The 24,606-nt window shown below is 29.3% G+C and overlaps 1 protein-coding gene across 1 annotated transcript; it reads left to right on the top strand.

Annotated features, from left to right (window-relative positions):
* The first annotated feature begins 92 nt into the window (after positions 1 to 92).
* Positions 93 to 3,348, top strand: LOC107448307 (activator of 90 kDa heat shock protein ATPase homolog 1). The gene has a single exon (XM_016063450.4). It carries the CDS (start codon positions 93 to 95, stop codon positions 1,104 to 1,106), a length of 1,014 nt encoding a protein of 337 aa, XP_015918936.1. The 3' UTR covers positions 1,107 to 3,348.
* The last annotated feature ends 21,258 nt before the right edge of the window (positions 3,349 to 24,606 follow it).

Here is a 24,606-nt window from a genome sequence, read left to right as displayed (position 1 = left end):
TTAATTTTTCTTTCGTAAGAGTGTCTTCATATAAATTCTGAGGTATTTAAATCGTTTACTTAGTAATTTGCTAACTTTTTTAACTATCGAGTATGGCTAAATGGGGAGAAGGAGACCCACGATGGTTGGTTGAAGAAAGGCCTGATGCAAAAAATGTAAATAATTGGCACTGGACGGAAAAAAATGCATCGCACTGGTCCAAAGATAAATTAAAAGAGCTTCTCGAAGGAATTAAGATTGAAACCGATTTCGGCAAGTGCGAGATAACCGAATTGTCAAAATGCGAGGGTGATGCAGTGGTGAATAATCGCAAAGCTAAACTCATTTTCTTCTATGAATGGGTATTAACTCTAAAGTGGTCTGGTAGTCTCGTGAATGGTGAATCTACCGTCAAAGGCACCGTTGAAGTACCCAATTTGAGCGAAGAACACCACGATGTTAAAGATGTAGATATCACTGTGCAACTTGAAACCACCGGTTCCGAGTCCGATATCTTGAAAGATGTCATGCGAACAAACGGAGCTGAGATTATAAGGGAGAAATTGGCTAAGTACATCAACTGCTTGAAGGAAGAATTTTCTCAGGGTCTCATCTTACCCACCAAAGATAGTTCCGCTGCGTCTGACGAAAAGAAAGTTGTGAAAAAATCTAACAACAACGAAGCGATCTCTGTGAAGTCCCCAAAAACGACGAAACCAATGGAAACCGGTGAGCTGCAAACAACCGAAACTTTTAAATGCACCGCCGATGAATTCTACCGAGCTCTGACGGTTAAGGAGTTGGTTCAGGCATTCACCCAAGGGAATTGTGTCCTCGAACCCGAAGTCGATGGCAAGTTTGAGTTTTTTGATGGAAATGTCCATGGCCATTTTGTGAAACTGGTTCCTAATAAAACAATACAACAGAAATGGAGGTTCAAATCCTGGCCTGAAGGACACTTCTCGGATGTTGTGATTGATATCAATCAGAAGTTGGACTGTACTGAGGTGATTGTCACTCAAGTAGGAGTACCAAAGACTGAATTAGATAATACCCGTGAAGGTTGGAAGAGGTTTTACTGGGAGAGTATGAAGAGGACTTTAGGTTTTGGAGCACTTTTATTTTGATGCTTCTCTATGGTTTCCATTCAAATAATTTATATAACATCAGTTAATGTTTGTCATATTGTCACAAATTCTTATGGTTAACTCCCTACTTTAACCAGGGTGTAGAAAAAACCTGTATTTATTTTATAAGTATGAATTTTTGCTTTAAATCAGCTCTTTTTTTAAAAAACTGAGATAATGAATGAAAGTTAAAGGTGTAACGAATATTCGGCATTTGGCCTCTTTACGAAATATTCGTAATGTTTGGAAAATTATTTTATCCACGAAGAATTTTTTTTTGTGAAATTTTAAGACTCCCAACTCTAACCAGGGTGTAGAAAAATTCTTACTTTATAAACACGAATTTTTGATTTAAATTAGCTCTTCTTTTTTTTTCTTTTTTTTTAGTCAAGATATTAAATGAAAATTAAGGATGTTACGAATATTCGGGCCCTTTGCAAAATGCTCGGTTGGCTGAAGTTAGTGTTTGGAAAATTATTTTATCGACTAAGTTTTTTCAGAGGAAATTTTAATAGTTTAATAAAGAATAACCTAAAATTATATTTTCAATTCAATTCTGTGTCCAAATCAAGATGCATCCAGTTCTTCACTGTAACCAAAATTACATCTTTGTTTTGTTTCCCCGTAGTTATTCTTTAGCCTGGTATCAGGCAAAACTTGCTGACAATTGCCAAGCTGTGTCAACAATGTGTTAGCTAGTTTTTTATTTGACCCTGGTGAATTTTATTTTTGAAATGAAACATAGAAAAATCTTAATGATGAAAGAAAAAATATGCAATGTGTGTAATATTCTACATTTCTTTTATAATTTTAAAATCAGGTTTTTCTTATGGTGACTTCATAAATTCGGTTTCATAAGACTAATATTGTTTTGAATCTGCACATCATTTTGCAGTACTCCTTAATCTTATTAAATGCTACCATCATTCTTAACACTTTAAGATCATTTTTAGGCAAAAAAATTTATAATTGTCATTAAAAATTTATATTTGTGTGTCCATCTTATTTGAGTGATTTTTTAATAAGAAATCAAGGTCAAAGCGATAGAAAATAGAAGTTTTTAAGAACAGTAAAAACTCCAAGATGCAGTTTCTAATCTAAAGGACACCTCAATTTTGTATTCTAATATTTTTGTCTGTTATCTTGCTAATGAATGAGCAGGGGTGTGTCTAGGTTTTTCTGAGAGGTACCTATTTTGTGAAAATTTAGACATAATTTGTGAAAAATTAAAGATTATATTAAAAAAAATCAACACAAAAATATGGATTTATCGTTGTTTAAGGGATACAAAAATAACATTTTAAGAAAAAGTATTTTGTAAAACCTACCCTTTTTCCTAAAATTGAATTTGTGAAACTACCGTTTTTCCTAAAGTTGAATTTTTGAAGGTACTGCTAAACGGTAGTAAATTCGGCCTGGACAGACCCCTGATGAGTATTAATCTTTCTGAGAAGCTAAATTTGTATTGTTGTTGCTTCTTTGCTACTGGAATGGACAAAATTAAATCACTGTTAGTGAACGTTTTGCACCAATTCAATTAGTTAAAAGATTATATAAACCACTTACAATTAATCAGTAATGTTATTTTAAAATGTTTTGCAAATTTTTTTGCATGGATAACTGTTAAGTAATGAATTAAGCTACTAGGCAATATTACTTTTTTCGAAAAAAAATTCTTTAAACATCTCTTTCTGATAGTAAATAAAAGTTTTTCTGTTTGTAATGCAATTTATTGTATTTTAAAATGTTATATAAACTTGTTTATAAAACTTTTTATTTTTTTTAATAGGTACTTTAGAGTGGTTTATAACTTTTACTTTCACTACACTTATTCTCTTGAAAAGTAAAGCTAATTTTTTCATTTCTAACTTTTTAATAATTTGAATCAATGTTTTTAAAAAATAAAATGGAGTGATAGTAACAGTCAGATTGTAACTGAATATTTATTCTTCTACTTTAAATAATTTTAATATATCAGTGTTGCTTATATGTTTGTATTGTTATATAAAATATTAAAGCAGTTATAAATTGCTTTTCCATAAAAATAATGACTTAGTTATTTGCTATTTCATTTTTATGTTATTAAGTTAATTTATATTACTCTACAACAGGTACTTAATATTTTTCTCTTAGTTTTATAAATGAAATTAATATGTTATGTAATACATAATTGTTTTATTGATGAGTTTGTCTTAGGTTGAAAATTATGGAGAACTTTGACAATAAATTTTTAGTTCTTTTATTTTTTTTTTAATATATATATATATTATCTAATGGCAAAGTATTTTAAAAAGCACAGATTTGTTTCCTGTCTTCAACAATGAAATTATTTCAAAATTTGTTCTGAAAAAATAATAAAGACATGTTTATAATTGTATTTTAATTGGATGTTTTGGCAGCAATTTTGCAGCAGTCTCAAACTTTTAAATTATTATTTTTAATTAAATGTTAAGTATTTTAATGCAACATGGAAATACTCATAATACAAGATTAACTTTTCTTTAAAAAAATATATATATTTCAAATTTTATGACATGTATGGTAGAAAATACTTGATATACCAAAGATCTTGCAAAAATTTGAAAAAAAGTCTCTGCCAGACAAAACTAGTCTTACTAATATTGTTTTTAAATTGCTTAAAAAAATCTACTTTAAAATACAAATTATTGTCATTCAAGTTATTTTTAAAATCGACATTTTTTCTGTATTTTCCTACTTAATCTACCGTACATTTCATTCCATGCAAAATAAATTCCTTCAATACTGGCTTAAAAATAGCTTTTTCTTTGTACTATGTATGTTACAAAAAATTATGCATGGCAGTTCTGTATACAAAGTTTCATTTTCTGAATTTATTTGTCAAAATTCTTATAAAAGTAGAAAAGTCATATTTGTGATCTTATCTTCTACAGGAAGTGTTCTTTGAGGATTGTTTGTTTCAGAACTTTTTAATTTGAATTGCTTTTACAAGTTTCATCTAAATTTACTTTATATCATTATTAATATGCTTATCAAATTGTTATAAATTCTTTTGATATTTAATTCACTGTTCAAAACATTATAAATTAAGCATTATAAATTTTATGATTAAGTATTCAATGAGCATTATAAATTTTATGATTAAGTAATTTTAATATAAGTTACTGCATTGATGTTTTCTGCATGTAGTTATCATTAAATGGCAATCTTGTAAATTAAATTTATTGAATAAAGAATTGTTAATTGCTATTTTCCAGCATTTAGAACCTATTTCATTGTAATGAAACTGTTGAATTTTTTTGAAAAGCAAGTGCACTATATTTTATGAATTTTAAATGCTATTATCATGGGAGTTTGTGGCAACTATAGGCATTACATGATTGCATTGTACCCCAAAATTCTCTTAATTTTTGTATATTCTATGAATAATCTTTAAATTTCTAAAAAGAATTATCATCAAATTTAAATTCTGTTACAAATATATAAAAATTAATACAATATTTATTATTCAAATTGGTAATTTAAAAAGCATATTCAATTAAGGTTCTTTAGTAGCAAAAAATATTACACCCAATCTATTGCATATTAATGCATTAATGAAAATTACTTTAGTACTGGTCTTTAAAATTAGTAAAGTTTTGTGTATTTATTTTTAAAATTTGCAATATTTAAAACATATTTGACTTGCAAAAAACCTATTTCACATGCAGTTCTTGGCATGGTTTTTAGGTTTTAAAAACTTGTTTTAAACCTGTTTAATATGTTGGGAATAAAAATTACCTATGCTCATGCAATTTCATAAATTAAAAATGAAATGTCTAAATCAGAAAAAAAAAATTATATAATTGTTAATAAAGAAAGTAGGATGCAATATTTACAGCTGAAGCCCTACACACTTAACTTTCTTCTGAAGAATTGACTACTGGCATTCCCCTATTTTGATTGCCATTCTACTGATGAAGGCGTACCAATTAGACACTATACATACATACTACAGTTTGTCTATGGCAAGAACTTACCCCGCCACGAAGTCTGAGGCTGTCTGCTGCTATGGAAACAAGAATAGTGCATTTCAGAGAGGGTAACTTCTCTTCACTCTAGTGGTAACACAATAGACCAAAGAAAAAGGTTCCCACTTTCTCGCAGACACGAGCCCAAACCTGTCTTAAACAATGACCCCACACCCCTACTTTAAATAATTATGCTTCGTTACTATAGTCACTTCCATGGGTCCAGGTGAATGGCTAGGGGAGTTCTTACTTTAGACAAACTATACAGTGCTATAGAAAAATCAAAGTAACGAACAAAAAATTTAAAATTGAGATTTTATATATAGTATGTTAATAAATCTCAATTTTACAATTTCTGCAATTAAAAAAAAATTGTTTGATCAATTTTTTGAAATTCTACTTTAGTATTTGTATCAATAGAAGGAAATTACTTGTTCTGCCATTTTTCTCAAAATTTTTCATGAAGCACTTGTTTAGTTTTTTCAATTACACGAGACAATATAGGTTATAATAAATTTTTACTATAAACTTATTTAATCTCAAGAAGCATTATGGCAAATTTTTTAATGAAAATGGGTAAAAATTTACGGCGCTTAAATTACCTAAAATAAAATTAAGTGAAACTAACATGTAGAAGTATTACAGAAACCTATGCTTCTAACTGCCATACTTATTGACTTAGCTTTGATATTTAGTTTCAAATAAGCATACAGCGGAATAAATTGTTACTGCACACAACTTTAACTTTATAGCCAATTTTTAAGAGGAAATATTAACAGTACATCAAAAGAAATTGTGTAAATAACATGGTGCGCAGCGTTTTTAAAAATGCTTATTTTCGTTTTTTTAAAGCCCTTAAAGGTGCTTCTTTTTTAAAGGGGTGGTTTTTAAAAAGTGTTTTCTGTTCTAAGGAACTTAAAAACAGTACTAAGAATGTCTTTAGCTACAATTTTTCTATTATTAATCTTCTGTGTAGCAGAGCGATTATATCCGTCTGGAAAGAGATTTAATGAACTGAAGAAAAAATTCAGCACCTTGAATTTTTGTTCTAATAATTATATTTTTACGAATGAAGAGCCAATCTTAAAGGTTCCGGGGATGACCCCAAATAAGCTAATTAGTTTTTGCTAACCCTTAGTAGAGTTACGAAATCCAACACAAACATGAACCATCCCTAATTAATTTTTTTTTTATTGGTTGATTCGACCATCGAAATCTGAAGAGTACTCGCAATCCGGCAAAAACGATTGCTATATTTTTGTCAAGAGAGAGAGCTTGGAAATTTGAGGTACTTTATGTTGTTGTCATAGGCTATTAAAGCACTGACGGATGCAATTCCATCTATGGCAAACAATTAAGACTTCTGCGGCGCACCAATTTTGACCTGAACTAGAGAACGATCCTATCCAGTTCTCCCAGAGGTATAATTAGTTATGGGAACATGGAGGATTTTGTGACCCGACAGATTTAACGTCCTCTCCTCTGACCAAACTATTTTGGACGACCATATTTCCTAGTTGGATGATGCTTATTTCGGGGGTCAGAAATCCCAATTCGTCAGGAAAAAAAAGTACGTTGTGTCTGATTTCGTAATTTAAAATATCGTCTGCGCTAATTAGTTACCATATTTGAGGTCGTCCTCTCAAACCATTAAGATGGAGTCCTAGAACATGAAGATCCGATCAAAATTTATTTAGGGTGATCTTTTTGTTTATTTGGCGTAGAGTGTGCGCAAATAAAAAGTGTGTAACTTCTGTTAAAACTCACTAAACCAAAATAAATAATTTAAACTCATTCTACTACTAAGGATGTTTTCGTTTTGTCGCGCAAGTTAATCAACACAAAATTATAGTTTCATTTTGCATTCTCAGTTTCTTTTGGGCGGGGGTTCTCATTAACATTTTGTAGAGTGTAAAGGAGGCCCATACGCTTACCTACTATTATCTTGAGTTAATTTTTTTACAACTGTATTTATAGTCTTTTTTTTATGGACGATAATTACATAGTTTTTTTTTCTACACATAGAAAGACAAATCATTTTATTGCATAAGCTCTATTATATTAACATTATGTATTGTTCCCGTACAGAGAGGCCGATAACTTTCTCCGTTGCATAAGCATTATTGAAAAATTTGGCGACGTTACGTGATCAGCAACGAAAATTAGACCCCGCACCCCTGTGGATATATTCTTTTTTCGTGAGTACTTTCTAAGTGTCCTAGTTTTGTGGCTTTCGATTAGGACAGCTTTTTTACTGCTTTAATTTTGAATTTCAGAGACCGTCTATTGAGCTGGGGCCTTTAAGGTGTTTTGAAGGCCAGGTAAGGGGCCAATTTATAGGACCGGGAAAGTGAAATCGAATATGATGACCGGGTTTTTCTCGAACATCTATCTAATGATGCCCTCTACCATCCAACCAAGCAGGTCTGCTCCCGAACTTTTTCGTCAAAATGTTCCTTTTATTAATTACTACGTTTTTATTAACTTGCTTTCTTGGCTTTAATGTTTAAATATTGCAATCGAGATTCCGGCCTCTTTTCGGATAGTACTATCCAAATCAAATACTATCATAGATAGTATATCAATATAGTATAGATAGTACTATCAAAATCTGAGCATATATGCTCAGATTTTGATTGACGTCTAATGTCCGATGACAGTATAATTGTGAATCATTTTCTGATTGTTGCTAGCAGAATTAGACGTTATTTTATCGCTAAAATGAATCAGTTATAAATCAAAATTCCTACTACTTTAAGAGTGTTGGTTCGAATCGATTTTGATTGTTAAAAAAACACGATTGTCACGAAGTCAAATAAAAATTTTGGCCACTTTCTGACCTACTGTGCTTAAATTTTAAATAGTGCTCATCTGTGTCTTTGTTAACTGAAACTTCAACAGGAGTTTCATTATTTTCCTCACCGTTTCTCACAGAATTGAACCCCATGTTCTCATCGAAATTTTGACCACTATCTGGCTAGCTAGAGTATTAAATTTTTACTTAGAGTGCAAAGCTTTTAAAAATTAGATCCTAATTTTTTTTTGTTTATTTATGTATTTTCTTTTTTACGATAAGTTAACGGACTTCATCCCCTTTTCCCCCCAAAGGACAAAAAATATAGTTCTTTTTTCTAAAAAAATATTTTAAATTGAGGAAAGAATAAATTTTTTATTTATTTATTTGTATAAAAAGGATGGAGTGGCTCAGGTTTGCAAAATATCTAATTTTCAATATTAATTTGACAATTTTTAATACTTTTTTTTTTGCAATATGTCAATATGCCTAATATATTAAAACCTCAATTTTGAATTTTCTATAGCTTCCAGTGATTTTTTATTGCACAGCAGAAATAATACTTGATAATTTTTGGAACTTCAATATCTATTTCCTCAACACTGTAAAACAATGTAGTTATGCGATTTGTGGTTTTGAATAAGTAATTTGAGACAACACATTTGACGGTTTACAGATTTTTTTTGAAATTTAATTTTATTACTCTTAAAACTAATGGAAGCTGATTTGGAGGATGTTACAATTTTTTGGTATCGTTAACTTAAAAGAAAGGTATTTATCAAAACTCTTAAAACAAGCAATTGAATAATACGAAACTATCTTTCTATATAAAAGATTTATAAGAATTCATATATATAATAATTATGTTAAAAAAATTACTTTCAAGTTTAATAAAACTTAGCTCTTAAATCGCTATTTTCTATTAATTTGCAAGATTGATATAGAATTAAGTAATTTGGCTTGATGTAAAAGTAACAAACTTCGATGACTACCTTATAGTTTATATTAATTATTATTAAATTAAATAATATACTGTCGAAAATTATTGCATTAAACGGAAAGCTTGCATTAAACTTAATAAGTATTAACCTCCTAAGACCCGAACTTGAAATAATTGCAGAATTGGCACTTTTTACTTAGAACCATTTAGCTTAGATAGTAAACTCCTAAATGCGATAAAATATTTTATATTAAAAAAAAAATTTATTCGTTAAATTTAATTGAATTTTTTAGTTAACTTTATTTATTAAATAAAAAGTGATAAATTTTTATTTCCAATATTTATCTGCATAACGTAGGATATTTTTAGACTGTATTTCTTCACATTTCGGTCAGGAAGCAAAATCCCCTAGATTTGAATGATAAGATATTTACGTTTCATAAAATTGTCAAAAAGGTTATTTGAATCAAATTTTTTACTTCTAATTGTTTTTCATTGTAATTAAAAAAAATTTCCGAACAATTATATTTTCACATTTAAAATCCCTTAGTGATGGCATGCAAATGAAAAAAGAAATTAAAATATTAGTTTTGTTACATGAAAAAATCGTATTAAATGTAATCCAATATACTGGACTATAGGTCTCAGAAGGTAAAATTATTCTTGATGAACTTCGGATCCATATTATTTGTTCTAGACGAGAATTCTGATTCACATATTTAGAAATCTCTAAAAGTCCTCCTCAATGTTTCAGTCAAATCGAGAACATTTTCCCGAATTATTATTCATTTAAATTCTTGAAAGTTATAAAAAAGAATGAAATGAAAGTAATTAATCTTTTGCAGGTATTTAGCTCATTTAAGATTTTTTTTCTTTACGTGTGAAATTTAGAAAATTGTGACTATAATTTCATTCCGTCCCTCAAATACATTGGGTCCCCTATCTTATTCAAAATATTAAAGTAATCTTTTTTCTTCAAATGAAATACAAAAATCAAAATGAAACACAAAATTTGTAAGCATTTTTAAAAGCAAACGATATTTCTATGAGTAATACATTTCCAATCTAACGACGATACTAGCTTCGCACTTGCTCATACTTTAAAAAAAAAAAAAAGATAATAATTAAAAAAATTATCGTCAGATCTCAGAATTATAAAATATTTATTTTAATTGGTTCAAATTATTAAAATATTTTATGAGAGATATTTGATTTTAATAATTGAAGAGAAGCTTATGAAATTTCAAATTAGTTGCAGACGATAATTTTAAAGGCTTTTATTTCTTTCTGAGTTTTATGCTTGGAATTTGTTATAAAAGGAGACATTTACGTGTTATTCCAGAATCAATAAAACCACGAGTTAATGACTTATATCATGAAGGTAATAATTAACAACATATAGCCAACTGTTTGAGTTGTTCTCAATTAAGCGTTTGCAGAATCTTTAACTACTCCGAAAGAATGGAAATTTTAGAAATAATCGTTGCAATGCTAGCCGAAAACTTCGGCCAAAGATGACAGAAAATTGATTCAGGTGTGTATAATAATTGTAATTTGTCAGAAATGGAAAGAAAAAAGAAGGCATCTTCATATATATTCCAGCTTCAATCTCGTGTTACAAGAACAAATTCACTTATGCCAGAAAAACCAAAGTTTTTAAGAATAAGATGGTGCAAATTAATATTGTTATGGAATTTGGAGGATTAGAAAACAATATTTTTTGGTGATGAAAGTACTTTTAGTGTGTTTTACAGCAATCAAGGCGTTCGAGTTTGAAGAATGAAATAAGATGCATTTTATATAGAGTCCATAAAGCGTTCGGTAAAATCTGAAGCTAGTGTGATGGAACTGCATGAGGGTTAATATTCTTGGAAGAATATGCATCATCAAAAAAGGAATTAATTCTGAAATATAACACGATGCCTTATACGATTCTATCGTCAGAATAAGACTTGTTTGAGGATGTTTTTATTTTCCAACAAGTTTTAACATGCTATATATTAAAATGAACTATAATATGGCTGGATCAATTCAGCATTACAACGGACCTTAATCCAATTTTAAATTTATGGGGGCAGTAAAGAAAATACCCACAAGAAAAAAATCCTTCAAATGATGCTTAATTAGTTGAGAGCATTAAACATTAAGTCTATTTGGGGTAAAATGGACGAAAAAGACTGCCAAAAACTTTTTTATTCATTCAAGATTGTTTATATGCAGTGATCAAAGTTAAGAGCAAAGCTACGAAATATCAGGTAACTTTTTTTCCTTCATTTTGTATGAATTATAGTGTTTAGATTGAAATATTCTAATATTTTGGATCACGTAAAGTTTTATTAAAAAAATAAATAAAGTATGAAACGTTTTAATGTTAAAACTTTCAATTATTCTATTATTTTAAATAGGAGCTGTAATCTAAGACTAAAAATAAGTGGACCAATCTTATGAAATTTTATTATTTTTGGTATGATTCTAGAACTTAGCGATTGCTCTTACGAGGAAAATAACGAAGCGTCAGTCACCAATCAAGCTTTTTTTTTATGCATCTGACATTAATACATTGTAATATGTTTAAAAATATTTTATTTTTCGTTTGATATAGGACGTCAATTTTAACTTGTTTGTCGGTAGTTTTTATCCAAATTTTATTTTTCCTTTTCTTTTTTTTTATATTTTAAAATACATACTCATATTTTAAAGTGAGGGAAATACATAAATAATTTTTTGGCAAACAATTGCAGACTCATTTTTGCAAACGTTTTATATCTTTCAACTAATTTAAAAAAAAAAAAAATTATGAATGAAATTGATGTAGTAAAATTTATTCAGGGTTATTCTACAGGAACCAATCGATTTGTAAATCATGAGTAATCATGTAAATCGCTTGCAAATCTGACAAGGTGTTTTTCAGATCTTTTTATTGTTTGAGTGGAAAAAAGTCTATTGTTTAGAATTGTATAATGGCTATTATCTCAATATTAAAAATAGTTACTACTGCCGCCATCGCTATTTCGGAAAGTTTTCGAATGATGAGCGATAGCAAGCAGGATGACGTCTAATCTAATTAATACTATTTTTTAAAGGCATTAAAGTGTAAAAACCTAGCGCATTAACAAGATCAAGGCGGAAATACCGAGTAAAGCGAACTCGGATCACAAAGCGATCTTAAATGAACTGCATAAGTAGTTCCGTGGTTTGCCGAACAATAAAAAACAGGCATGGAGTTACTTGGTCCAGGCAAAGAATAAATTCATATTTCGAATTCATTATGTTTAAAAGAAAAGTTAGTATGTTCTAATTAAATATTTTTTTAAAAAATTATATGGATAATGATAAAATGAAATATAAAATCATATTATAAACGATGTTTTCATTATTTTATTTTATTTTCATTAGTTCATTCAAAAAATAAAATTAATTTTTCTGGTGTTGTTTTAAATAAAAATATTGTACTTTTTCAATGTATGCGACAGTTAGCAATGACGGAGACTTCATGCAAGGAATGTGTGAAGAGCGAGCGTAGCGTAAGAGTTCAGATCGCAAAGCGATCGGAAATGAACTGAGTAAGCAGTTCTGGGAGTTGGTGAGCGACACCGAGGGGGGGGGGGCTGAGTACCCTTGTAAAGTAAACAATTTTCCGGTTCACAATGGTAGCCTTCACATAAAAAATAATTATGTTCTTAAATTGACCATATGATAAAAAATCAGAAAGATCTACCGTAAATCAGTTCTTATTATTTAATATAACGAAATTAAGTTTAAATTACTAGAAAATTAAGAATGCTTTGCACATCTCTCTGTTGAAATTGGGTTTTCCTCCGCTTGGTGATGCGATGTCAAGAATCCTAAACGTAACATGGTTTAACAAATGTATTTTCATCGCTTGTTTAGTGAAAACTCAGAATTTGTTTGAATCTCTATAGTAAAAACTTTAAAAAGTTTTCAGCAATGAAAAAAATAAAGTCCTCTTGAGAAATTAAGAATTTAAAAAAAAAATTATTAATCGATGATAATTATCATGAAAATAAAATGATAGGTAAATCATAAAAAAATCGAATTATAATAGTAATCGAGATATTATATTTCGAGTTATAGGGAATTAACTGTATATATGTATTAACTGTATGTATAGCTCGAAAGCAGTTAATATGCACATTAATATTTTAATCTGCAGTACAAATAGGATAATACGTTAAAGTGCAGAATAAAGACTCATCTACAATTTATCTAGTTAATGTGCGCATTAACGGTTTTTGCTAATGTTCAAAAGTTTGTTTCTCCCATTCTATTAACTAATTTGTTGATTATTTAATTGTATTTACTGACATGATTCATAAGATATGGTAAAATAAATAAATGTAACAATGTTAATTTCCATAATTGTAATAATATTTTAAATAATTTGATACTTTGTATCAGAATTCAGTGATTTATGATTGATTTTATCAACTCATCTGTTGATTGTTTGATTATAGTCACTTGATTTTTTAGGTAGCGAAAACTAAATAAATAACATTATGTTAATTAAGGCGAGCTCTGGTAAAAATCTTATTTTGTCTTTAACGAGTGCTTTGTAGGTATTGTACAGATTATCTAGGTTGTTTGCATTGCAGAGCACCTAAATAATTTAAGAAATTAAACAATTTTTTGGCACTTCAACTGATCACCCTAGATAATCTTTAGAATAACTGATTTCTACATTTTAGCATTAACATATATACAATGTTTTGAGCCGCGATGGCTCAGGGGATAGAGCTTTCGCCTTCCAATGAGGTGAACCGGGTTCGAATCTCAGCGATGGCTGGTCGATACAAATCCGCATCCTGCTAGCACCGACCACAGTGCTGACGTGAAAGTCCTGACGTGAGTTTCCTCAGTGGTAGACGGATCATGGGTTAGACTCCCTTTACCGTGAGTCTAACCGTGGGAGGTTTTCGTGGTTTTCATCTCCATGTAACGCAAATGTGGGTTTAGTTCCATTAAGCAGTCCTCCATGAAAGGCAAAATTTCTCCCAATACTTTATCCTGGAGTTCTTTTGTCTTCTGGATTGGGTTCAAAATTACAAGGTTACAGAGTTGAACATTAGTTGTCATGAACCCGAAAATTGGGTCGGCTGCTCAACGACGGTTATAAATTATAAATAAAATACAATATCTTGTTTGCAGTATACACATATAACGTAAGTGTTATCTACTTCATCAAAAAGAGAAAATAGCAATCTGTAAGCACCTGCTAGTGTCAAAAGTTTTTTCATAGAAAATATTACTTTATTCTTGAAGGGCACCTTTCCTCAGTAAAAGAGAGAGAAAGAAAACCCTAAACGAGATTGCTACATCGAATACCTTCATTTTCCCATACAGAAGTGATTGCGACAGTTTTTGCCCTGAAGGTCCATCACTGTTGTGGAGGGACCAAAAAAAAAAAAAAAAAGAGTAGGTCCAATTAATAATTTCATCACTCTTTGGATGCGTATCTGTAGTGAGTGTTTTCAACCCATATATTTAAAGGGGGTAAAGGAGCTTAAACCTGAGGTTTTCTGGAAGAATGTTCATTGCAAAAAGGGTCTTCACCTCTGTGACACAGATTTTGATCTTTAGACTCACTTTCTTCATGCAAGATCACTTTTTAACCATGAGATCATAAATAAGAATTTTTTCCTTTTGTAACCACAGTTTCTTCTTCTTTTTTTGTTGTCATTCTGCTTTGAAGTTTTTATAAATATGACATACCGAATCAAATAAGGAGCAAATCAGAGGGTCAACTTATGAATGAATCAACTGATAAGCGTATCAAGAGATGAGCGAATTGATTAATCAGTGAATCAATAAATCATGAAAACAACGAATCAGTTATTACAATAATCAATAAATTTCTATTAGTACAATAATCAATGTATTAGTCAATGAAATATTCAATAAACTATAAAATCAATTAATCAGTGAATAAATTAATCAATAAATTCATGACTAAATCAATAAGTGAACTAATAAATAAGCAAAGCAATAAATCTGCCCTGTAGGAAAATTTTTCGCATACTTAAGAGAATGATTTAAATAAGGAGAAAATTAGTAAATCAAGGGATCAACTTATTATTGAATGAACATATAAACAAATCAATAAATGTGGAAATTGATAAAACTATGAGTCAATAAATTACAAAATCAATGAATCAATATTTAAAATAATCAATACATCAAGAAATCATCGCATTTATGTAATTAATGAATCAGGAAACCAATGAATCAGTGAATAAATTAATCAATAAATGAATGACTGAAGTGATAAATAAGCGGGGCAATGAATCAGAGTGTTAAAGAATCGATTAATTAGCGAATTAATAATCATGGAATCAACAAATAAGTGAATAAACTAATTAGCATGAAATAACGAATCAACGAATAAGAAAATCATTGAATGAGAGAAACAATTATTCAATCATTGAAACTGTGATTCAGCGAATCAATCGATCACTGAGACGAAGAGTTAATACATAAGCGTATCAGCGAATGGAAAAGTAAATAATTTTTTGATTCCCTGTTTCAGTGAGTCACATTTTACCTGATTTATTGACTCAAAGATTCCTCCATCCTATGCTTTTTGATTAGTTGATTCTTTCGGGCATTGATTTACAGTTTATTTGATTTGTTCATTGATATACTCATTCATTGACTAAAGAATTCATTCTTTCGCTGACTTTTTTCTGATTAGCTTATTCACTGATTCAGCTATTCAATTATTTATGCTAGTTATTGTATTATTGGAATAGTGAATTGTTGAAGTACTTATTTGTTCATTTGTGGATTCATTAACACATTGATTTGAGCATTTATTGTTTTACGGTTATTCAAACTCGATGATTCATAAATTTCGTCATTTGTTCACTAATCTATTTAATTAATGATTCGTTAATTTGCTCTTTTTGATTAGCTCATTCATTATTTAATTGATTCATCATTCCAGACCTTCATTGTTTCTTTGATTGACTTGCTGGTTCGCTAACATACTGGTTCGTTTTTTACAAAAAATTGCTAAAATGCTAACTCACTAATTAATTATTTCGTTAGTATCATGACCTAAACATTCATTGATTTGCTAATTCGTCTATTAGCTTATACATTTGTTCATTTATCTGCTGGTTCGATAATATGATCATTTGCTGACACATCGATGAAGGTACGTGTTTTAACCTTTTATAAGGCTATGAAAAGCTATCTTTTATTCTATGGTGTTTGCGGCCTAATGCTGGTGACTTATAATATATATATATATATTAAAAAAAAGTAACAATGAAGGTATTTGCTTTGTTATTAAAAATGAGGATAACAGTTAAGGTTAACGGGCATTTAGAAGAGAGGAACACTGGGAAGCTATTTTCTGTATTGTGAGTTAGGTATTCGTGCATTTGATCATTTTTTTATCGAGTATATTTGCAGATTAACCATGGGAGGCTTTCGTGGTTTTCCTCAAACTTTAACGTAAATGCTGGTTAGTTCCATCAAAGAGTCCTCCACGAAGACAAATTTCTCCTAATACTTGATCCAGGAGTTCCCTTGTCTTTTGAATTAGTTTCAACAAGGCTATGGAGTTGAACTTTAGTAATCGTGAACCTTAAATTGGGTCGGGCTGTTACCCGTCGGTTTCATATATATATATATATATATATATATATATATATATATATATATATATATATATATATATATATATATATATATATATATATATATATATATATATATATATATATATATATATATATATATATATATATATATATATATATATATATATATATAACAGAAGAAAAGGAGAGAGAAGCGGAAAGGTCAAGACATGGAGACTTTTCCCCAGATGGGGTATTCGAGCGTTATGATAACGAATAAGTTAAAGGAATTTCTATTTATAAATCAATTTTATTCACAAGAATAATTTAACATAACATCACTAGGAAAAAAATAGCTCTATTGATGGTTAACTGAAAATGGCAGTAAATAGCCGCAATAAAATTATATTCCGTGTATTTCTCAATCTCTGTAGTAAGAACGCGAAATTACGGATGCTTCCTAATTGATAAACTCGTAAATACCGATTTCAGATTTTTATAGCAACATTTATCAAAGATCGAATTTGTTACTTGTCATTTCCAAAACTGGAATGACCCATTGTAGACAAACTACACCCTTTACCGCGAATAATTGTTTTGAACCAACCTTTATTTAAACAGTAATCTTTATGGTGATTGCTGAGACAACTAACCGCACGTGCTTGGATGTTTAAAAAGTTTAGATTTTAAAATAGTAAGTTCTTCTGTATAAAGATTATTGTTTTTTTTTTTTATTTCCTGATGTTTATTTTATGTAAATCAGTAATCATTTCACCCATCAGTTGTATTAGCCATTAAAGCACGATTCGACCTTAATTCTTTCACCCATCCACGATCAGCTTCCTTTAATCGCCAATCCTATAAATAAGATCAGCGAAGGTGAAACAGCTCTGTTCAATTATGTTTCGTTAATCTAATTTCTGGCGAACAAAAGCTTGTTACAGAGTGGATCTTCACCCTGATTAACGTTTGTTCTAATGAACGGATTTTCACAACCTAAGTACTAATTTTATAGGTTTAAAACGTTGTCCTCAAATGTGCTAATTAATATGTGCTTACTATAGGTTACACACAACAAGGTTCACTTCCTTTTTAGAAACTACCTTTTTTGGTTTCTGATTTTTGTCAATGAAAATATAAGGAGTAGCAAATATGGTACCCATAATATAAATCTGGTGCCATATTTATATTAATGGTACACGAAATAAAAATGTAAGAAAATATGGCAAAATAATTTCGGGAAAATATGGTAAAAGTAATTTAGTCGAGAGTAGAGGCATGTCAATTCATGTTAATTTCGATTTTGGTCTATTTTGCCTTATCTCTGGAACTATTTAAGAAAATCAAAAAATATTTTGCACACAATTATGAATTTCTTTTTTATCCAAAGATAATTTCACTTAAAAAATTATTTCTCATATATATTTATTACTTTATAATATTTTATTTAATAAAGTTTTGATTTTTCAGATGTGGAATTATTTATTTAATTTCAGACTGTGTAATTTTTAACTGGTAAATTTTTAAACTTGAACGAAATTGCTAGAATAGTCCTTAAAATAAGAAAAATAAGAAATCAATATCTTTGAAATTTTATCATTCAAAAATACTTCAACCGACAACAAAACGAACTTTCTCAGCATAAACTAATTTTTTTTTTTGGTAGCATTTGGATCTTTGACAAAAATACAAAAACTAGCTGTCCCTACTAGCACTGACCACAGTGTTGACGTAAAATATCCTCAGTGGTAGACGGATCATGAGTTAGAGCTCCCTTTGCCGTGGAGCTAACCATGGGAGGTTTTCGTGGTTTTCCTCTCCACGTAAAGCAAATGCGGGTGAGTTCCCCTTAAAAAGTCCTCCCAGGAAGGCTTTTTGTACCAATGGAGGATCAAGGAGTTTCCTTGTCTTCTGTTTTGTTCTGGGTTTGGGTTCAAAATGCAAGGCTACGGAGTTGAACATTGATTGTTCGGCTATTCAAAGCCTGTTATAAAATAAAGTAAATTTGAAAAATATGGTCCTAATTGTTCAGTAATCAAGGAGAACATTCGAAAATTTGAACCTCATAGTGTCAATATTTGGGCGTATTTCGTCATATTGAATGAAGTTTTTTTTTTAAAGAGAATTGAAAACTTTTTGAACACAATTATAAAATTCATTTATCTAATGATAATCCCATATAAAAATAATTTTTTTAATAATTATTAATTATTTTATATTTCATTTAATAATGGTCGAAAAAATTCTGAATTGTAAAGTATACAATTTTTTTCTCACATATTTTAACCATTTAATTATAAATGGCGAAATTCAAAATGAATACGATATCGCTTGAATAATTCTTAAGAAATTAAAATTCAAAAATGCGACTTTTTTGGAAACTTTCCAACTGCTTTATTATTTCTCGCGACTTTTTCTTGTTTCGATTCTCTAACTATCGGATCTACATTGCGACTTGACCATATATTTTAATATTAAAAAATCGCAAGTGATCTGCGAGTATTATTAAAAAATAAACACACATCTCGGGCTAGTTAAATTATTCCCATTTCTTAAAACACTAATAAATTGTTTCGCAAACCAAAATGAAAGAAAAATAAGCATTAATTAATTTTTAATAAAATTGCGTATGAATGCCTAGACAAGGCATTCATACGCAACTATTGCAACTATTGACAAAAACTATTGACAGCAACTATTGACTATAAACAAAAATATTGACAGCGAATAAAATTTTAATCGCTTCTTGGACATGAATTGTTCTGTGACGTAGTACATTGCAGATTTTAGCACTTACTGCATTAGGGCTTGTTTAAATAAAAATTTTACATTTTATTTTATTTTTGTTGTTAGATGAAATGGAGGGGGCTTGTTTAAATTTAGGGGAATGTCCCTATCAGTTTTTTGAAGAGATTTTTCTTTCAAAAAACTGAAAAAACTTAGATCCAGTGTATTTAAATGCGCAAATAAATAAATAAATAAATAAATAAAAATAAAATAAATAGAAAAATTAATATTTTTATTTTCCAATGCTTTCAAATACAATAAAAGGATATATATTTTTATTTCCCAATGTTTTCAATTGCGTTAAAGTATAACTATTAGTTTTCAATGTTTTCATGTATGCCAAATCGTTCCCCATAGACGTAGAGTGAAGGGGTCACGCATTTTGTTTTTAGAAAACGATTCGTTTTTTTTTTTTAAAGTTTTATGTATCTATGCATATTTATTTTTTATTTATTATTATATATAAATTTATATATAAATATATTTATGAAACTTGAAATAGACAAACAGTTTTCTAAAAACAAAAGGTGTGCCCCCTCACGTTACGCTTATGTCGTTATGTCGGAAAACTGAAAAAGGGAGGGGGGGGAGATTTTCACCTTTGAATGTATAAGTGCGTCCTTTAAACCATTATCGTTGCATCTTAATGAATGAAAATCAAATCATTAGATTATAAGTTATTCTGGATGATATCTCTTTTTCTTCTTCTAGTTATTGTACATTAGCTTTCAAATATTGTTGTAAGAATTTTTAAAATTTTGCTGCACACAAAATACGTGTTGTTATAAAATTCTATTTATTTTATATCCCGAAAGAGTGGATGGACAATTGTCCCGAAAACAAAAGTTTTTCAATTAAACAGTTAAAAACGATTTTGAGCTGTCGTCATTTCTGGAATCGTTTGTTGTAAGAAAAAAAAGAAGTTATTTTGCATTTTTTTTTTTTAATTTCACGTTTTGTAGAAATTAGAAGCACCATGTCATTTTTTTTTATTCTGACGCATTTTACAGGAATAGTGCGCAATTGGTACAAATTATGAAAACTAATTTTAACTTATTTCCCCATTTATATTATTATACCACACACATTTATATATTTATATCATCCTATATTTGTATCATCCTATATTTTAACAGTATTGGAGGAAAACAAAGGCAGGAAATCAATCAGAAGTGCTCCGAAATACATCATATTTTTATTCAATAAATATGGTATTTGGAATAAAAAAATTTTATTTTACAGAATTTGTGATTAGAGCGGCGAAATATGAACAAAGACCCTGTTTCATAAATGTAAAAAAAAAAAATGGAAAATATTCGATTAAAGAACATCATTTTATTTCATCTGCTCATCTTCAAAAATATCCGGGAAAGAGATGACCTAGAATGAAACCTTTATTTAGAATGAAAGAGATTTTCTCTTGATACCTAATAAAACTTCGGAAGATGATGATACATATTTAAGAGGAAGGAAGGATGGATACACGCTCCGAAATTGATAATCATAACTTTAGGTGAAAGAGCATTGTTCTTTTAAACGATTATCATAAACAGAACAAAATAGAACTTATGGAAGTCGAAATAACAAAAGAAAGAAAAATGCACTACGGACATTAATGTTACAATATTTATTTATTACCCAAATCTTGCCGATATTATTTTTATTTCTTGTTTTTAGAGTTTTCAAATGCGTAAAAAAAAGCTAAACTTTTTTGTTTAGAATGTTTTCAAGTGCGTAAAAATATAAAACATTTTTAGTTTCAAATGTCCTCAAATACGCTACGTATAAATATTTTAAACTTCCACTGTATCCAATTGTGCAAAAAATAAATGTTTTTCCTTTCCAGTACTTTCAAATACGTGAAAGAAATGATAAATATTTTTTATTTCCCAATGTATCTAAATGCGCAAAAGTATAAATTTCAATTCAAAAGTATAATTTAAATTGTTTCCAAAAACACAAAGGAAAAAAATGTTTTTGTGTCTTATGTTTCTATATACTCAAATTACAAGTTTTCTTAGTTTCAAACATTTTTAGATACGCCATAAGAATAAAAGAATAAAAATTTTTAGTTTCCAATGTCTCCAAATATGCAAAAGTATAAAAAGTTTTGATTTCCATTGTTTTGAAATATTCAAAAGTAATAATATTCGTAGTTACAATTTTTTCAATTATTCAAAGATTATTATTCTTTTGTTCCAATGTTGCAAATTGCTTAAAAGTACAAATATTTTTACATTCAATGTTTCCAATAACACAAGAGTAAAAATATTATTAATTTCAAAGTTTATTAAAGTGCAAACGCATACAAATTTTCAGTTTAATTAATTTTTATTTATATTTTAATTTTTTAGTTTAATTAACTTTAATTTATATTTTAGTTTATATATTAAATTTATGTTTTAATTTTTATTTTAATTATTATTTTATTTCTTATTTTATATTTCAGAAACCTTGGAAGGTTTCAGAAATATAAAATATGCTTCCTAATTCGCAAAACTATAAATATTTTAAATTTCCAATGTTTCCAAATACGGGAAATAAATAAATATTTTTAGCTTCCAATGTTTCCAAATAAGTTACAGAGAATATATTTTTTCATTTAGAATATTTCCAAAAACGCTAAAGTATAAAACTTTTAAGTTTCCAATGTTTTCCAATACTCAGAACTAATAATGATTTTAATGTTCCAATGACACATGAGTAAAAATAGTATTAGTTTTTTAAGTTTATGTAATATAGTTTGCAAGTTATGTAATATTATTAGTTGGCAAAGTTTATGTAATAAATGAGCAAAGGTAAGATTGTTTTTTGTTTTAATTGTTCCCAAATACGTCTAAGTACAAAAACATGAATATTTTTAATTTCTAATGTTTCTAAATGCGCAAAAATATAAATATTTTTAGTTTCTAATGCTTCCAAATAAGCAGATCTAAAAATATTTTCAGTTATGAATATTTCGAATATGTAAAAACATAAGTGATTTGCTTACGAAAACAGAATTTTTAATATCTTCAACTATGTAAGGAAACTTTGTTCTAAAAAGTTACAAAAAAAAAAAACTTTTAAATGGTCCGGATCAAAACTTTCTTAACTTGTAAAATCGGTTTGAATGCAAAATTTATCCAGGCTACAGTTTGATGAAGCATTTGCAGCATTGGCACCTTTTAAAAAAAAAAAACAGAATAAAAATTGGAAATTTCAATGTTTGTCGGATAATAGGCATATTTGCATTCCTGTAAGTGTATACCGGCTGCTCTGTAGCGGCAGGTCTCACTATATATATTTTATAATCATCGTCGGAAATGAAGAAAAAAAAAATCTGCCTTAAAAATCAAAAATTGCTATTTAAGTTATAATAAATCGAAATCTAACGAATCACTACAAATGAAGGCGAGACCGAGCCTGCTTCATTATCGAAGGTAGCATAATGAAGTTGAGAGGCGATTAATTGAATACCTCCAACCTTCAACAAGCAATGGATTTAGTTTTGTTGTTTCTCAATCCCATTTCAATCAAATGATTCAACACATTTCGAGGATGAACCCTACCGTATTAAATTTCCGTTTCGAATCTAAAAGCATCTAAAGGGAGAGTAGTTTTATGATTTGCATATTTTTGCTGACCAGAGGGTAAGAAGGGTATGAACAATGCATACAAAAACTTCCTAACTTAGATTTTTTTTTTCGATAAAAAAAAAAGTAAATACATGTTACCAAAATTTTGAAACAAAAGAATTGAATTCGGGAGAAATGCAAAGTTAAAAAATATTCTCCAAAGAGTTTCAGAAATCAAGAGTTTTGAACGCAGTAATACTTCAAATTTGATGAAATATTGTTGTTGTTTTTTTTTCAAAATTATATCTTTTACAGTCAAAGTTAAAGCAAAAGATGAAGGGAGTGTTGAGACTTTTTTTACGTTAACATGGGAAGGGATTTGTTATTCTTTTATTTTGAGGAGGGGGTCCAAAACTGCTAGAATCTTGCTTGTGTAATATCAGCCCCAAGCAACTTATTCATCGCAAAATCGTCTGTAAAACAAGTACTTATAAAATTGCTTCTTTTTAAAAACTACCAAACGGATTCTACAGAAAGTTAAAATTTCCATTAAAAATAATAATACAATATCTAAAAACCTTATTTTAAGTCTTTTAATACTTTAATAATAATACTTTCTTAGCCCTATAACGGGCTATTTTGGAAATGCGTCTTAACAATAATTAAGTGTATGGAATTGTCTTCTATTTGGTTGACACAACAGCCCGGGGTGGTCCCTGGTCTTCCCATGAAAATGTTTTTTTTTCTCGTTTGCCTTTTACCTAAAATTGTTGTCTAGATTTTTGTTGTTGTTGTCGTAGGCCATTAAGGCAGAGGGGTGGGGGGCGATTGTTCTTGTTTTCTAGTAGCACCATCTATGGCCAAGAATTCGAAATCTCCCACATACATACGTCACACACCTACTTATAGGGTTGACCCATTCCTACATCCATTCATTCATACGCAGATCGTTATTTTGACCTGAACCAGAGAACGATCAATCTCTGATCCAGTACGGTATAATTTGTTATGGGAACATGGAGGACTTTGTGACCAGGCAGATTTAACGCGCACCAATCACCATTTACTACACGGGGAATTTTTCGCCTGCTGGATTCGAACTCCCGTCCTCACTGTCGTCAGTCCAGGGCCCAGCCAAGCAGGCTATCTCTGCCTCTAGATTTTTGGTCATCGTATTAATATATCTTTTTCCAAGGCATTTAACCATCTCAAATTCGGTTTGCATTTTATTCGAATGCTTGTTCTGGCAGTGATTTTTTTTAAAAATTTCATATTTTATTTTATTTATTTATTTATTTTTGGGCGAATTTTATCCATTTTGATGATATAGCCGGTCTATTATATTCAATGAAAATAATGATAATGTTCTTTATCCTGAGAAATCTGGGGACAAGAAATATTGTTTTTTTTTATGCACGTATTATACACGTATATTAACTTTTGATAGGAAAACTAAATAAATAAATAAAAATAATAATAATTTTTTTTAAAAAACTCCTCGCTGGTTTTCTGAAACAGAAACTGCTTTCCAACAGAATCTAATCTTCAGAATATCAGAATGCATTCTACTTATAGTAAGCACAAACTGGATCTTTTGCACGACAATTCCACCCACGAAAAGCGAAAGAGAAAGCAAGACTGTTACAAGCTGTTTTTAAAAAGAATCCTCCTCTTCCCCCTTTCTAAAAAAAAAGGAAGAAAAAAAGCGTAACTTTGTTGGACAACCGGCTGAGGTTGACCAATCCCCCTCGTTCTGGAAGAGAAAGCGAGAGTGTCCTAGAAATAAAGATCGAAGACAGGTATAAAAATGGAATAGAACTATCTTCCTC

This window comes from Parasteatoda tepidariorum, chromosome 1 (assembly GCF_982258835.1).
Source record: "Parasteatoda tepidariorum strain Cologne lab strain chromosome 1, Ptep-v5.0, whole genome shotgun sequence".
Taxonomy (NCBI): domain Eukaryota; kingdom Metazoa; phylum Arthropoda; class Arachnida; order Araneae; family Theridiidae; genus Parasteatoda; species Parasteatoda tepidariorum.
Note: the sequence above shows the minus strand (reverse complement) of the source record. Positions and strands in the feature narration are given on the sequence as shown.